Below are 18,082 nucleotides of genomic sequence, written 5' to 3'. Positions count from 1 at the left end.
AAAAGCTTATGCATACAATCGTGAAATTTTTAATTAAAAGAGATTATTTTGGAAACAAATGTCTCTTGAAACATTTCTGAAGAAGACGGCTCCTTGTGCAACAAACCAACGAGTGCTGAGCCAATAATGAGTGATCAACGAGTGTGCACTTAGTCGATGATGATGATGAAGAATAAACATTCTTTAACATTTGTAAGTCATAAATAATTTCTCTATTATTATAATTTGCTTTTTTTACAGGCTACGTTTTCATTTCTTTCGATAAATCAATCATTGTTTTAACACAAACTAATTCGCTAACTAATTTCATTGTTGAGAACGTAACCCCTATTTTTAACATTATGTCTATGGGAAATAAATTCCCGCTTTACGAGCGCGCGCGAGGAACGAATTAACTCGTAAAGGCGAGAACTACCTGTAGTTTCAGAATTTAAATATAAATTTTTTACAGTGAAATATTTTTTTCACCGCTAGCATTGCTGACTAATGAAAGCTCAAAAATAAATTGAGTAATTAGCTTTTAGCAGCGCCACTATTAGAAAAGCTAAAATTAGAGCAGTTTTTTTTTTTTTTTTGTACAATTAGAATTCGAATATGATTAAGAGGGAATGTTGATGATATCTTTAGGGAATTTGGGTATTTCGCTAGCAACACTGCGGTTATCACGAGATGTTGATTGTCAGTTGATGTGTTAAAGATATTTGTTTTCATTTCGTTATTTCAAAATTCAGTGCAGTTAGATCGTACGTAAGCCATTGAATGGATTAAATGCATATTATTGTTCCTGGCTAATCGCTTATTTGTACATATATTTAATTAATCTTGGGAGTGGTGATTTGTGTTGACATTTAGAAATGGCTCTTCCTGATGGCGTTGCAGCTGCTGGATGGGTTCCTTTCGTTTTAGTTATTTTTGTAAGTGTGTCTAATTGAAAATATTTTGTGCAGGGATGGAAATGGGGATTTGTTGGTAGTATGTTATACTGGTAGTCAAAGAAAAATAAAAGTTTATAGTAATTAATGCCATACATTTAGTGACAAAAATCCAATTCCATCACTGCTATTATACTTTTACTAATAAAGGCAGTAATTTATGGGCAGTCAGGTTTATTCGGTATCAGTCTTACCTTAAAAAAAAAAAAGTTACTTTACTCAATGATTCTCTCTCTCTCTCCCTCCCTCCATTTCTTAAATTTACGTAATGCTACTACTCCTACAAGAAAAGAGAATTTTCTTAAATCTAGTCTGCTTAATTTATGTGCATATCCTCTAATTTGTATAAGAAAAGAGATATTCCTATCATTAAAACACCGTATGATGTCTTTCCTGTTAAGATTGTATCATAATAATGAGTATTTTGCATCTACATTCACACATGAGGAATTATTAAGGTTTGAAAATGGCAGAAGGTTTGTTTGCTGATGCTATCGAGGCAATGTTAGGTGGGTCGGAAAACTGCTAGATTGGGGGGATACAAGGACTAATAGATTAACAGTAGCCACTGGCAGAGGTGAAAGTGATTCTTGCACTGCTTCTATTGGAATGAGCCGCAGCCTGGAAAATAAGATGCAGGATATTTCAGAGACTGCTGGGAATCATTGGGGTACAAGTAAACACATGGGTTGTGTTAGGGTAGCTAAGAAAAAGAACAGGTGCATGTATACTTGTGTGTACACCAATGCTAGGAGTTTAGTAAATAAATTTGATGAATTTGAGGTATTGCTCAAAACATCAAAGGCAGATATTGTGGGGATTTCAGAGACGTGGTGTCACACAGATATAAGAAATGCAGAACTGGAATTTGGGGAGTACAATGTCTACAGACAGGATAGGAAGGGAGGAGGGGTTATGCTATTAGTTAAAAAACACATAAAATCCAAGGAAGTGAAGCCAGTCGACATCGCTGGACAGTGCAGTGTCGAGTCAGTTTGGTGTGACATAAGCATTGGGAGATCAAAATTGAGAGTACGAGTGTGCTATAGGCCTAATGACTCTGATGAGTATAATAAGAAACTGTTCGGAGAAATAGAGTGGGCCAGTAAATCAGAGAGTCTTATAATGGGGGATTTTAATTTCCCAGATATTGACTGGAATTTGGAGGCTGGTCACTCACACAGTAGCAAGGCTTTTGTGGATTTATTGGATGATTGTTTTCTACATCAGCATGTTCGGGAGGCAATTAGAGGGAGTAATACTCTTGATTTGATTATCAGTAGTGATTCTTCATGCATTAAGAATCTGCAGATAAATGAACCACTTGGTGGCAGTGATCACAGTGTGCTGAAGTGGGAGTTACTCAAAGAGGTAACTACCATTAGGGGTAAAGGGAAGGGGTATTGCTTTCATAAAGGCGACTACAATGGACTGAGACAGTATTTAAATTCTATACAGTGGAATCAACTGATGATATTGCCAACAGCAAATTCAAAATGGGAAGCATTCAAAGAACTTATCGTGGAAGCTACTAGGCTTTACATACCAACTAAGAAATATTGTTCAAGGTTTAGGCCTAAATGGTTGTCAGATGAACTAATGAGGCATATGGCAGAGAAGAAAAATGCATGGGATACATACAAATTAACACGTGACACGGACGCCTATGATAGATACAAGTTGATCTGTAACCAAGTTACAAAGGAGGTTAGGCAGGCGAAGGCAGATTACGAGAGATCCTTGGCAAGGGATGCAAAGAAAAACAGCAAAGAGTTCTTTACTTATGTAAACTCTAGAAGGAAGGGGATGAATCAGATTGGTCCACTTGAGATCGATGGGTCAACTGTTGATGACCCTGCTCGGGTAGCTAACAAACTAAATGAATATTTTGCATCGACATTCACACATGAGGAGTTATTCAGCGAGGGGAATGCCAGAGGTGTATTCAACTCTAGCAGTAAGCTAGAGAATCTTGTAATAACTGAGAGCAAAGTGGAGGAGAAATTGTTGAAGATAAACACAAGAAAGGCACCTGGGGTGGATGGGATCTATCCAGTTATATTAAAGGAGGCAGCAAAGGAGGTAAGCAAACCCTTAGCCATAATTATGAGAGCTTCCTTGGACTCAGGGGAGGTACCCATTGACTGGAGATGTGCAAATGTGACCCCAATTCACAAAGGGGGATCAAAGGCTGACACAAGTAATTATAGACCTGTGAGTTTAACTTCTGTTCCCGGAAAATTAATGGAGGCACTGGTGAAAGAAGCACTGCAGGATCATCTAGACAAGACTTCAGTTATAGCTAGGACACAGCATGGTTTTGTTAAGGGGAAGTCTTGCCTGACCAATTTGATTGGATACTATGATGCAGTCACAAAAGAACTGGATGCAGGGAATAACTTTGATATTATATACTTGGATCTTAGAAAGGCTTTTGATACTGTTGCACATGGAAGACTGCTGCACAAATTGGAGCAGTGTGGCATTGGAGGCAAGTTGCTGCTATGGATAAAGGGGTGGTTGAGGGGGAGAAGACAGAGAGTGGTAATCAATGGACACTGCTCATCGTGGACTAATGTTATTAGAGGAGTCCCTCAGGGTTCAGTATTGGGGCCTTTATTGTTTTCTGTATTTATAAATGATATTGATGATGGTATATCAGGCTTAATGTCCAAGTTTGCAGACGATACGAAGGTTGGCAGGGTTGTCAAGGACACTACTGACACTATGCTGCTGCAACAGGATTTGGAAAGGTTGAGCAGATGGGCTTCGAGGTGGCAAATGAAGTTTAACATTGACAAATGTAAAGTACTACATATGGGAAACAGCAACCCCAGAGCAACGTATCAACTCTGTGGTACTACACTGACAGTGGTAGAGAATGAAAGGGACCTGGGGGTGGTGGTGCAGGCAGATATGAAGTTCTCTGAGCAGTGCAGACGAGCTGCAAGAGTAGCTCATGGTGTATTGTCAATGATATATAGGAATTTTTCTAGCAGGGATAAGGAGGTGATTATTCCCTTGTATAAGGCAATGGTCAGGCCACACCTAGAGTACTGTATACAGGCCTGGAGGCCTCATTTCAGGAAGGATGTAGAGCTGCTGGAACGAGTACAGAGAAGGGCAACTAGATTGGTGAATGGGACAAAGGGGTTCTCTTACGAAGAAAGGCTTAAGTTTTGCAAATTACAGTGTCTGGAAACTAGGCACCAGCGGGGTGATCTGATAGAGGTGTACAAAGCCTTGAATGGTTTGAGCATGCTCAATGCTGATGGGATTCTTCCTCTAGCTCAGAAAAATCACCTGAGAGGGCATAAATTCAAATTGAGGAAAGACAGATGTAGGATAGATGTGCGGAAATTTGCCTTTAGCCAGCGGGTGGTTGGTGGGTGGAACAGACTTCCATCCCTTGTCGTGGAAGTTGATAGCCTAAATAAGTTTAAGGCTCAGCTGGACAGGTATTTCGAACGAACAGAGGGGTAAAGTGGAAGTGGTTATTTTTATTTATTTATGTTACTTTTTTTTTTTTTTTTGGCTGATGCTGCATAAGCTTGCTTTCTTGCATCAAATGCCTCTACTAATGCTAATGCTAAATTGTAGCAGGGTACTTAATGATTTTGTAATAACTGAGAGCAAAGTGGAGGATAAATTGTTGAAGTTAAACATAAGAAAAGCACCTGGGGTGGATGGGATCTATCCAGTTATATTAAAGGAGGTGGCAAAGCAACTAAGCAAACCCCTAGCCATAATTATGAGAGCATCCTTGGACTCAGGGGAGGTTCCCACGGACTGGAGATGTGCAAATGTATCCCCAATTCACAAAGGGGGATCAAAGGGTGACACGAGTAATTACAGACCAGTTAGTTTCTGTTCTGGGTAAAATAATGGAGTCACTGGTTAAAGATGCATCTAGACAAGACTGCAGCAATAATTCAGACACAGCATGGGTTTGTTAAGGGAAAGTCTTGTCTGACAAATTTGATTGGTTATTATGATGTGGTTACAAAGGAACTGGATGCAAAAAATTATTTTGTTATCATATATTTGGATTTCAGGAAAGCTTTTGACACTGTTGCGCATGGAAGACTACTGTACAAATTGAAGCAGTTTGGCATTAAGGGCAAGTTGCTACAATGGATGAAAGGATGGTTGAGTGGGTGAAGACAGAGTGATTATCAATGGACTGCTCTTCATGGCCTAATGTTATTAGTGGAGTTCCCCAGGGTTTGGTGTTAGGCCAATTGTTGGTTTCGCTATTTATCAATAATATTGATGAAGGTATATCATCGTTATTGTCTAAGTTTGCAGACGATACGAAGATTAGCATGGCTGTTAATGACAGTAATGATAGTATGCTACTGCAACAGGATCTGAAAAAGTTGAGCAGATAGGCTGAGAGGCAGCAACTCAAGTTTAACATTGACAAATGCAAAGTACTCCATATGGGTTGCAGTAACCCCAAAGTAATGTATCAACTGTGTGGTACTACACTCAGGGTTGTAGAGAATGAAAAGGACGTGGGAGTAATTGTACAGTCAGATATGAAGTTTTCTGAACAATGCAGACAGTCTGCAAGAGTAGCTCATAGTGTCTTGTCAATAGGAATTTTGCTAGTAGGGATAAGGGGGTGATTGTCCTCTTGTATGAGGCAATGGTCAGGCCATACTTTGAGTACTGTAAACAGGTCTGGAGGCCTCATTTTAGGAAAGATGTAGAGCTGCTGGAATGAGTACAGAGTAGGGCAGTGAGTGTGGTGAGTGGAACAAAGGAATGGCGTTACCAAGAAAGGCTTAAGTTCTGCAAACTGCAGCTTCTGGAAACTAAGCACCTGCGAGGCGATCAGATTGAGTTGTGTAAGGTCTTGAATGGTTTGAGCAAGCTCAATGCTGATGGGATTCTTCCTCTTGCCCAGATTAATTGCCTGAGGGGACATAAATTCTAATTGAGGAAAGAATTATAGAATAAATGTGCAGAAATTCACCTTTAGCCAGTGGGTGGTTGATAGTTTGACAAAATTTCATCTATTGTAGTGGAGGTCAGCAACTTAAATAAGTTTACAAGTAAACTTACAAGTAAACACATGGGTTGTGTTAGGGTAGCTAAGAATAGAAACAGGTGCAGGTATACTTGCGTGTACACCAATGCTAGGAGTTTAGTAAATAAATTTGATGAATTTGAGGTAATATGATGAGTATAATAAGGAACTGTACAGGGAAATAGAGTGGGCCAGTAAATCAGAGAGTCTTATAATGGGAGATTTTAATTTCCCAGATATTGACTGGAATTTGGGGGCTGGTTACTCACACACTAGCAGGGCTTTTGTGGATTTATTGGATGATTGTTTTCTACATCAGCATGTTTGGGAGGCAACTAGAGGGAGTAATACTCTTGATTTGATTATCAGCAGTGATTCTTCATGCATTAAGAATCTGCAGATAAATGAACCACTAGGTGGCAGTGATCACAGTGTGCTGAAGTGGGATTTACTCAAAGAGGTAACTACCATCAGGGGTAAAGGGAAGGGTTATTGCTTCCGTAAAGGCGACTACGATGGACTGAGACAAGTATTTAAATTCTATACAGTGGGACCAACTGATGATGTTACCAACAGCAAATTCAAAATGGGAAGCATTCAAAGAACTTATCTGGGAAGCTACTAGGCTTTACATACCAACTAAGAAATATTGTTCAAGGTTTAGGCCAAAATGGATGTCAGATGAACTAATGAGGCATATGGCAGAGAAGAAAAATGCATGGGATACTTACAAATTAACACATGACACAGAAGCCTATGATAGATCCAAGTTACAAAGGAGGTTAGGCAGGCGAAGGCAGATTACGAGAAATCCTTGACAAGGGATGCAAAGAAAAACAGCAAAGAGTTCTTTACTTATGTTAACTCTAGAAGGAAGGGGATGAATCAGATTGGTCCACTTGATATTGATGGGTCAAGTGTTGATGATCTTGCTCAGGTAGCTACCAAACTAAATGAATATTTTGCATCGACATTCACACATGAGGAGTTATTCAGCGAGGGGAATGCCAGAGGTGTATTCAACTCTAGCAGTAAGCTACAGAATCTTGAAATAACTGGGAGTAAAGTGGAGGAGAAACTGTTGAAGGTAAACACAAGAAAGGCACCCGGGGTGGATGGGATTTATCCAGTTATATTAAAGGAGGCAGCAAAGGAAGTAAGCAAACCCTTAGCCATAATTATGAGAGCTTCCTTGGACTCAGGGGAGGTACCCATAGACTGGAAATGTGCAAATGTGACCCCAATTCACAAAGGAGGATCAAAGGCTGACACAAGTAATTATAGACCTGTGAGCTTAACTTCTGTTCCAGGAAAATTAATGGAGGCACTGGTTAAAGAAGCACTGCAGGATCATTTAGACAAGACTTCAGTTATAGCTCAGACACAGCATGGTTTTGTTAAGGGGAAGTCTTGCCTGACCAACTTGATTGGATACTATGATGCAGTCACAAAAGAACTGGATGCAGGGAATAACTTTGATATTATATACTTGGATCTTAGAAAGGCTTTTGATACTGTTGCACATGGAAGACTGCTACACAAATTGGAGCAGTGTGACATTGGAGGCAAATTGCTGCTATGGATAAAGGGGTGGTTGAGGGGGAGAAGACAGAGAGTGGTAATCAATGGACACTGCTCATCGTGGACTGATGTTATTAGTGGGGTCCCTCAGGGCTCAGTGTTGGGTCCATTATTGTTTTCTGTATTTATAAATGATATTGATGATGGTATATCGGGCTTAATGTCCAAGTTTGCAGACGATACAAAGGTTGGCAGGGTTGTCAAGGACACTACTGACACTATGCTGCTGCAACAGGATCTGGAAAGGTTGAGCAGATGGGCTGAGAGGTGGCAAATGAAGTTTAACATTGACAAATGTAAAGTACTACACATGGGAAACAGCAACCCCAGAGCAACGTATCAACTCTGTGGTACTACACTGACAGTGGTAGAGAATGAAAGGGACTTGGGGGTGGTTGTGCAGGCAGATATGAAGTTCTCTGAGCAGTGTAGACGGGCTGCAAGAGTAGCTCATGGAGTATTGTCAATGATATACGGGAATTTTTCCAGCAGGGATAAGGAGGTGATTATTCCATTGTATAAGGCGATGGTCAGGCCACACCTAGAGTACTGTATACAGGTCTGGAGGCCTCATTTCAAGAAGGATGTAGAGCTGCTGGAACGAGTACAGAGAAGGGCAACAAGATTAGTGAATGGAACAGAGGGGTGCTCTTACGAAGAAAGGCTTAAGTTTTGCAAATTACAGTGTCTGGAGATAGGCACCAGCAAGGTGATCTGATAGAGGTGTATAAAGCCTTGAATGGTTTAAGCATGCTCAATGCTGATGGGATTCTTCCTCTAGCTCAGAAAAATCACCTGAGAGGGCATAAATTCAAATTGAGGAAAGACAGATGTAGGATAGACGTGCGGAAATTTGCCTTTAGCCAGCGGGTGGTTGGTTGGTGGAACAGACTTCCATCCCTTGTGGTGGAGGTTGATAGCCTAAATAAGTTTAAGGCTCAGCTGGACAGGGATTTTGAACGAACAGAGGGGTGAAGTGGAAGTGGGTTTTTTTTTTTTTTTTTTTTTTGGCTGATGCTGCATAAGCTTGCTTTCTTGCATCAAATGCCTCTACTAATGCTAAGTTCAAGGCAGAACTAGACAAACATTTGGAGTGAATGGTTAAGTGAAATGGGAGGGTTTTTTGGCTGATGCCATATAAACTTGCTTTCTCTCATCATATGCCTCTGCTAATGCTAACAGTTGAACTATTGATATCCAGTGAACCAGTCTGATTCATCCCCTTCCTTCTAGGGTTTACATAAGTAAAGAACTCTGGTGTTTATCTTTGCATCCTTAACCAAAGATTTTTCGTAATCTGCCTAACCTCCTTTGTGACTTGATTACAGACCAGCTTATATCTACCATAGCTGTCTGTGTTACCTGATAATTTATATGTATCCCATTCCTTTTTCTTCTCTGCCACGTGTCTCATTAGTTCATCTGACATCCATTTAAACCTTAAACCTTGACCAATATTTTTTAGTTGGTATGAAAAGCCTAGTAGCTTCCAAGATTAATTCTTTGAATGCTTCCCATTTTGAATGTACTTTTGGTAACATCATCATAAGTTGGCCCCACTGTGTAGAATTTAAAATCTCAGATCCCCGTAGTCACCTTTATGGAAGCAAAAACCCTTCCCTTTACCCCTGATGGTATTTACATCTTTGTGTAAATCCCACATCAGTGCACTGTAGGCGGTAGATGACTTTCATCAACCGGTGAAAAACCACCACTTTGCTTATTGGAGGCTTGAAGTGGTGAAACCCATGTTTAGTCTCTAGAGCAAAGTTTCCGGCACCCCCTCCCCCCCATACTTCTCCTTCAACCCATGCACGGTGCTAAGTACTATAGGTTTTGATACCTTTCGTGTTTGGGGTTTTCATAAAAAAAAAAAAAAAAAACTGTGTTCACTGCCACCTAGTGGGTCTTTTATCTGCAGATTCTCAAATGTCAAAGCATAGAGGCGATTAATTGAGAAAGGATGAACAAGTACCATTACTGTTCAAAAACAGTTTCTGGAATAATAATATTTATATTATTTTGAGTTTGCTAGTATTTCTTATTGGGGCAGTAAATTTTTTTTTTTTTTTTTTTTTTAGCGGAGTTTAAGCTGTACAGCAGAAAAATTACAGCTAAAAGTTGATCTACTTCTTAAAAAGATTGAAAAAAAATAAACTTTATTTAAATTTTAAAACTTTAACATGCCACACTTAAGAATAGTTTGACTTTAATTTTTTTTTTTTCTCTCTGTCTTCCAGCTTACACTTGTGTTCTCAGGTTTTGTTGTATATTATTTTTGGAATCATCATGAAAGTGATCGTTGCTCAGCTTTGGTGTCAACAATTGGGATAACTGTAATTTTGCTGACATCTTTGCTCCTTCCTGTAGATATTTTCCTTGTCTCTTTTATGAAATTTCCAAATGGGACCTTTAAGGTGTGTATTATTTATTTTTATTATTATTATATTTACAGATTACAGAATAGTTATAGTTTAAAACATAGGTTACATCTTAACTTATAATTGAATACATCTTATAAGTGCTTAATTAATAGGTCAACAAGTATTTTTCATGAGGAAAAAAATAAAAATATGGACTAGACTGTTTATACTCTGGCACAACAACCAAGTCAGTAGAGTTTACAATAAATTGTTAATACAAATATTTATCGTATTTAGTAGTCATAGGCTTGAACCCCGTGACTACTTATACTACTTACATATTTATTCGGCAACCTAAATGAATATAATTATTATTTATTTATTATTATTGTTGTTTTATTTATGTAACTGTTTGAATGTATTAAATTAAATTAACTTTTCTGTTTATACTCCAGCACGACAACCAAGTCAGTAGAGTTTACGATAAATTGTCAATACAAATATTTATTGTATTTAGTAGTCATGGGCTTGAACCCCTGTCCACTCAAGGAACGTGTGCTGTGCACTCTCGCTCCTGACCACTCAGCTACGTCAGGCCTTCTATATCCTTGTTATTTCATAATTCAGTTATTTGATTATAAATTATTTAAGGTAAGACGTGGGAAATTACTGAAAAACACTCATCTTAATGCCTCAGAAATGTAAAAATCACCCCAACAAACTCATCTATCTATGTGGCTTGTTCCTAACTCTATCACAGCTTACAGTCATGACAGATATTTGAAAATTCTTGATTGAAGAGTACTTTGGAGTACAGATTAATGCACACTTGTAAAGCAGATATTTATTACCCATAGACAGTATGAATCAGACACAGCTCTGATTCATACTGTCTGAAAATGAAATGAAAATGTATATTGAGGTAAACTCCTCTTATTATTTTACAAATATTACCCATAGACATAATGTTAAAAATAGGGGTTACGTTCTCAGTGAAATTAGTTAGCTAATTAGTTTGTTTAAACAATGATTGATTTATCCAAAGAAATGAAAATGTAGCCTGTAAAATCAAGCAAATTATAATAATAAAGAAATTATTTATGACTTACAAATATTAAAGAATGTTTATTCTACAAATATTAAAGAATGTTTATTCTACAAATATTAAAGAATGTTTATTCTTCATCATCGACTAAATGCACACTCGTTTATCACTCATTATTGGCTTGGCACTCGATGGTTTGTTGCACAAAGAGTTGTCTTCTTCAGAAATGCTTCAAGAGGCATTTGTCTCCAAGATAATCTTCTCCTTTCTTTATAAATTTCAATAGCATGCATAAGCATTCTTTAATGGAATGCACAAATTGCAACTAATACGATTTGTGCAGAGTAACAAGTTTACAAAGCTTAAAAAAAAAAGGAATGAAGAGAAGATTCTGAAACTTTGTTTTTTATATGATTGAAGATTTCAGTAAAGGGGAAACACATTTCACCATAATAACTTAAAAACTCACACAATTCCAGCTATCGGTATTTTCTCAAATGCAATAACATGGAGTTTACTACCCAGTTATAATTGCTTGCAGTAACAAAAAAGCCCAGTAAACCAGAAAGTGCAAATTGTTTTTATTGTTTTATGGTAGTGACCTCCAGAAATGTGCTTTAGAAAAATATCACAAAGGCATTCAAAATTGGTTCTTATGTTCTTCTTCTTTATCTTTGCCTTCTTCCCATGTTTATATGGGGTCAGCATTTCCGTCCTTAATTATTTTCCTCCATTCCTCCTTATCCTGGGCTTCCTCTCTCTTTTAAATCCTCTGCCACCTTGTCCTTCCATCTCAGCTTAGGTCTCCCCCTCTTCCTCTTCCCTATCACCTACAACTTTTCACATCTCTTTCCCACATACTCCTCACTTCATTCCACATGTCCAAGCCACCTCAACCTGGATTCCTGCATTTTTTTACTCAGAGGCCCACCTTAACCGTACCTCTGATGTAGTCGTTTCTTATCCTATCCTTCCTCGTCACACCACACATCCATCTTAGCATCCTCATCTCCGCCACTTCCATCTTTTTCTCCTGGGCTCTTGTAATCGCCCATGTCTCAGCACCGTACATCAATGCAGGTCTAACCACAGTTTTATACACTCTTCCCTTCATTTTACAATTTACTTTCTTATCACACAGCACCCCGCTCATCTTTCTCCAGTTCAACCATCCACATTGCACTCTATGCTGTATAGAGTGCAATGTGGAATCGGTCCGCCATCCCTCTCAACGTTCGATCCCAGATACTTAAATTTCTTAACTGATGGTAGCTTTTCCTCCTGCAGTTTTATAAAGCTCTCATCTTCTCCATTTAATACCATATATTCTGTCTTTGTTCTACTTATCCTCATGCCTCTCTCTTCCAACGCTTTCCTCCATTCCTCCAATTTCTTCTCTACCTTTCCTTGAGATGGTTCGCATAGTACGATATCATCCGCGAACAGCATACTCCATGGTGCTCTACTCTTCACTTCTCTCACCAACACGTCCATTACCAGATCAAACAGATATGGGCTGAGAGCTAATCCCTGGTGCAGTCCAACTTCTACAGAGAACCCCTCAGTCATACCTACACTACTCTTAACAACTTGTACAACTTGTACCTTTCACCTAGCTCTTTTGCCTTATGTACTTTTCTGATGCACCTTTCTCCCTCATGCATCTCCATACCTCTTGTCCTAGGCACTCTATCATATGCTTTTTCCAGGTCTATGAACACCATGTGCAACTCTACTTGCATCTCCCTGTATCTTTCCATCACCTGCCTTAAAGCAAAGACCGCATCTGTTGTTCCTCTTCCCGGCATGAAACCAAACTGTTCCTCTCCTATTTCTGTCTCCTGCCTTATCCTTCCTTCCACAATTCTTTCCCAGATCTTCATCAAATGAGACATTAACTTTATTCTCCTGTAGTTCCCACATTCCTGCACATCCCCCTTTCCTTTATAGATTGGCACAAGTATACTTTCCCTCCACTCATTGGGTATCCTCTCCTGCTGCCACAGTTTTTCCATAAAGTCTCATAGGATATCGATACCTTCTTCTCCCAGACTTCTCCATACATCTACTGGTATCTGATCAGCACCTACTGCTTTCCCCCCTCTTCATTTTTCTGAGTGCGCTCGCTTTCCACTTCTTTCCTGCTTATGCCATCCACTACTCTTTCATTCGTCTCTCCATCCTCGCTTAGTGCTCTTGGGTTTTCCTCATTTAGTAACTTCTTAAAATAGTCTCTCCACCTTTCCTTAACCTTCTCCTTGTCCTGTATAACCACTCCCCTCTCATCTTTAATCTGTTTTATTGATGAGAAGTCCTTTGATGCCTTGTCTCTTGCTTTGGCTATTCTCATCAATTGCCTATCTCCATCTTTCCTTTCCAGTTCCCCATAGGCCTTGTCTGCTTCCCTGGCCTTTGCTATTGCCACAGCCCTTTTTGTCTCCTTATTTCCTAATTTATATGCTTCTTTATCTTCCTGGCTACCTGTTAAATCCCATCTTTCCTTCTTCTCCTTCTTTTGTTTTATCACCGCTTGCACTTCCTCATTCCACCACCATGCCTCCTTTCCCTCTGGCACTCCCTTTCCTGATGTTTTTCTCAACAATTCTTTTCCAACTTTCCTTATGATACAACTATTTAACTTCCACCACTCTTGCACGTCTTCCGGTAATTTTATTCCTTTTAGCACCTTTTCCCTAAACTCCTTCTTCAAACCCTCCTCTTTCAATCTCAACCATTTTATCCTTTTCTCTCCCTGTCTTGAATATTTCCTACTTTTGTCCACTGCAACCTCCCAATCGACCACGAGCAGTCTATGTTGTGCAGACACACTTTCTCCATTTATCGCCTTGCTGTTCCTCATTTCCTTTAGATCCCTCCTACGGCACATGATATAGTCAATCTGGCTTGTCCTTTCCCCACTCTTGTATGTTATCAGCTGGCTTTCTTTCTTTTCAAAGTAGGTGTTAACTATCGCCAGGTTGAATGCCACTGCGTGTTCTACTATCCTCTCTCCTCTATTTCTTTCCCCAATACTCCACCTTCCATACACTCTTCCTTCCTCTCTCTTGCTTCTTCCTAAATATCCATTTAAAATCACCCCAACAATCAACCTCTCCTTCTCAGGTATTGCCATGACCACTTGATCCATTTCCATCCAAAAACTGACCTTTTCTTCTTCTTCTTCCCCGCATCCTACTTACGGGGCATACGCACATACTATTGTCGTCAAGTGTCCACCCACTTCCAGTTTGATGCTCATAATCCTATCACTCCTATTAACCTCACACACTCCATCTTTTAACTCCTTATTAACTACAATACCTACTCCATTTCTTCCTCTCTCATCCGCTCCCTTAAAGAACAACTTGTACCTTTCACCTAGCTCTTTTGCTTTATTTCCCTTCCTATTTCATATTTTCGATTCATATTTCCCTTCGATTCATATTTCCCTTCATATCTTCATATTTTCGATTTTGTTGATACTTGAAAAAAAAAAAAAACTTGTAAACCCGGGAACTCGTAAAGCGAAAATTCGTAAAGCGGGAACTGCCTGTACTTTAAACCTCTCAAAGTAAATGGCAAAACCACTGTACTGTTATGAAGGCTTACTACATGTTAATGTTATATATACTACTTGTTCAAAGATGTGGCTGGTTGAACAATGGGAAAAATTTGGTGCCATTTTCCATACCCATGATATGGAAGGAGCCAAAAGACCACGGTGAGTGTTACTTTTTTAATGAGACTGTATAACTGAATTCTTAGTGAACAACAAGCACAAGGTTGTTTATCCAATCAGTTATTCTGTGATGATAAATGCCTCAAGAATGGAGCAGATTCTTTAGAAGATAAAATGGAATGAGATGAAGATGTAAGACATCAGAACCAAAGCTCTGATGTCTTACATCTTCAACTCAAGGTTGGTTGAATGACCTCGTTAGAAATCTAGTCCTCTCCAAAGATAAAGCCAATCTCTTCATCTTGAGACTAAAGCAGAAACACTTTGCCTATGTATTTGACTAATATAATGTTAAAGGCATGTTGCATGGTTATCCTGATCAAGTCACTTGAAATAAAAGCACTTCACCTATATAGCATTTACAGTCTATTTCTTATTAATAGAGTCTAACGATCAAACATTAAGGATTCATGTTTTCATGAATTACAATTACTGAAAAACAAGAAAAACTTTTTCTTGTTTTCTCCTCCACTTCAGCAATTGTTTGTTGTTGTTTGTTTAGTGTTTGTTATTTTGGTTTTTAGGAGCATTAGCAACTAAGGCCATATTGTTCCGGGAACATGCGGTGGTCATTCCCTGACCTTTCCGTATCCTCCGTATTTGATGGTCACAGGCTTGAACCCCGGTCTAATCAAGAAGCGTGTGCTACGCACTACTGCTCCTGCCCACCTGGCTACGGAGGTACCTGTATATATAAAAGTACAGTACATACTTTTATATATATTGGCATACCCTGGTTAGTGCTCAGGTTATGTTCCTAGAAAATGGAGCACAAAATGAAGCAGCACTATATGGGGTCATTCTAACATTAAAAAAATGGAGATGCATTCCTTATAACATGTTTTTCAACCTGAGAAATATTATATACAGTAATTTATGGTTATATAAACATAGATTAATAGCGTAATTACCTTCATTGAATAATGTACAGTATATATCATGAATAAGTCATTTGAAGAATTAATTTTTCTTGAAGTAGAAGTCAAGGATTGACTCTACTTAAAGAAAAAACCCTCTTAATTTTCTCTCACAAAGTAGTTCTCAATAGCAGGACATCATATTGAGAACAACTCTTTGCCTTGCTTCTTCGCTCTCAGTCAGGGTCATTCTTGATAAACTGGTCCGTGATTTGGGAGGTCGTGGCGATACTGCTACTGAGCAATTTTGTGGTAAGGTTTCTCACTGGTATTTCCTCCTCTGCATCAAGATCATCAGGGTCTTTAGTTTCATTCTGTAAGCTTGTTATTGTTTGTTTGTTTTTTGGTTTTTAGGAGCATTAGCAACTAAGGCCATATTGCTCCGGGATATGCGGTGGTCATTCCCTGACCTTTCCGCATCCTCTGTATTTGGTGGTGACGGGCTCGAACCCCAGTCTAATCAAGAAGCGTGTGCTACACACTGCTGCTCCTTCCCACCTGGCTACAGAGGCGGCCACTTTGTATGCACTTCTTTGCCAATTCATGAAGTTGATCATTAGTAAGGCTTAAGTGGGACTGCAGTAATTCCTCAACATTGTCCACATCAACATTCTTCATTCCTGCTTCACTGGCCAGTTCAATGATGTTTTTGATGACTGGTTCTTCTTCTTCACATCCTATAAAGTTGTTGCACACTTATGGCCATAGCTTCTTCCATACTCTGTTCATGCAGTTTTGAGTCACTTTGTGCCATGTTGCTGTGATATTGTCTGTAGCATTCATGACGTATTTTTCAAAAATTGCCTTATCGACTGTTTATCTTCACTATCTGTTTTCTACGAATTGTCTGAAGGTGTGGTGAAGGTAGTAGGCCTTAAAATTCAATATGACTCCTTGGAGTAATGAAGTGGTGTTGAGTGGAAAGTAAATCACCTCTACAGGAATGCAGGTCCTAAAGGTGTTTAGACTCTCGGGGTGGCCTGGAGCATTATTGAACACTAAAATTCCCTTTGTTCTAGATGGTGCTCTTCACAATAGCACTTTACTACAGGGCAAAAATATGAAACAAACCACTGCTGGAAAATATCAATCATCACCCAGGCCTTATTTTTTTGATTTCCAAATCACTGAAAGATGTGATTTTGAAAATCCTTTCATACTTTGTGGTGGTTCCAAATGATACACAAGCATTGGCTTGTAACTTAGTCACCTGAAACATTTCCCTCTTGTAAGAGATTTAATCTGTCTTTTCCAATCTTGAATCCTGCACATTTCTCTTCTTTGAAGATGAAAGTAGAAGGTGGCATTCTTTTCCAAAAAAAAAAAAAGCCTGCTTCATCGACATTGAAGACAATCTCGGGAGGGTAGCTCCGACACTCGATGATGACTTTCAGAGTTGCGGGAAATTCCTGGGCTGCTTTTGTGTTCACACTAGCAGCTTTACCCCCCCCCCCCCCCCCCCAGAGATACGTATGCTGTGGAGGTTGTTGTGCTATTTGAATCTATCAAACCAACCTCTGATGGCTGCAAATGTTTCTGACATATCTTCTTCCTGAATGTGTCTGAAGATGCTCCTTGACTTTTCCATTATTATCGGTTGACTTGTTCCATTGCTCCACCCAGATACTAAAGTCTTTCCATTTCTTCGAGCAAATGGCTTCTGGAATGGGTCACCCTTCTTCACAGACAACTTAAAGATCATAATTGCTGAAGCTTTTATCTTCTTTGCATTTCTAATTGTGGACCTAGCCATGTTCAAAGAAGTACCTACACCTACCTGACGTTCACCAGCTTCCAATCGTCTTAACATTTGCAGTGTTAAATTCAAAGAAATGCCTTTCCTCAGCACCTTAGATGTACTATCAGCACTTGAAGTTGTAGGCTGTTTTCCAGACATGATGAGTAATAAAAATAAAAAAAAATTTATGCCTATATAAGAATGTGTACACACGTGATCGTTGCAGAATGAGGTAAGATCTGACTGAGAGGAGAGCATTGATTGGCATGTACTACCTATGTGGGAAGCACTCTGATTGGCTAAATTGATCACATGGATTCAATCATTTCGGCCTTAACCAACTTCCACACTTCACTTAAGGACAACTGGTTGGATGCATTTGAACAACTGAAAATTTAAAATCGGAAATTCAGTTAATAATGCCAACTACAGGTAGGACCCGTTTTATGACATGGTTACCTTCCAGCAAAACAGGGTCTTAAAATGAAAAGTCGTAAAACAATACCAAATTATAATGTAATTGAATGAGATAGGTTCCAAAATTCCCAAAATTTTTCCAAGTATGCACTAATACTTCTGTTCTTTATAAATAATTAAATATTTTAAACATTTAATGCACATGTTTTATTTATACTTATATATAAAATAATTAATAAAATAAAATTTTACTTTGATCCTGTGGAGTCATCACTTGAGTACGTATTTACTTAAGTGATGACTCCACTACCCGTT

The 18,082-nt window shown here is 38.9% G+C and overlaps 1 protein-coding gene across 1 annotated transcript in view; it reads left to right on the top strand.

Annotated features, from left to right (window-relative positions):
* The first annotated feature begins 669 nt into the window (after nucleotides 1–669).
* Nucleotides 670–18,082, top strand: part of LOC150087510 (lysosomal cobalamin transport escort protein LMBD1-like) — a 104,882-nt gene continuing 87,469 nt past the window's right edge. Inside the window, exons 1-2 of the mRNA XM_090372106.1 lie at nucleotides 670–914; nucleotides 9,789–9,965. Of these exons, the coding sequence (XP_090228232.1) occupies nucleotides 855–914; nucleotides 9,789–9,965 (237 nt within the window). The 5' untranslated portion in view covers nucleotides 670–854. The remainder of the gene's footprint in view (nucleotides 915–9,788; nucleotides 9,966–18,082) is intronic.

The sequence above is a fragment of the Mastigoproctus giganteus genome, chromosome 4, assembly GCF_048544385.1.
Source record: "Mastigoproctus giganteus isolate SK-2022 chromosome 4, ASM4854438v1, whole genome shotgun sequence".
NCBI lineage: Eukaryota > Metazoa > Arthropoda > Arachnida > Uropygi > Thelyphonidae > Mastigoproctus > Mastigoproctus giganteus.
The sequence above is the reverse complement of the archived record's forward strand: the minus strand, read 5'-3'. Positions and strand labels throughout refer to the sequence as shown.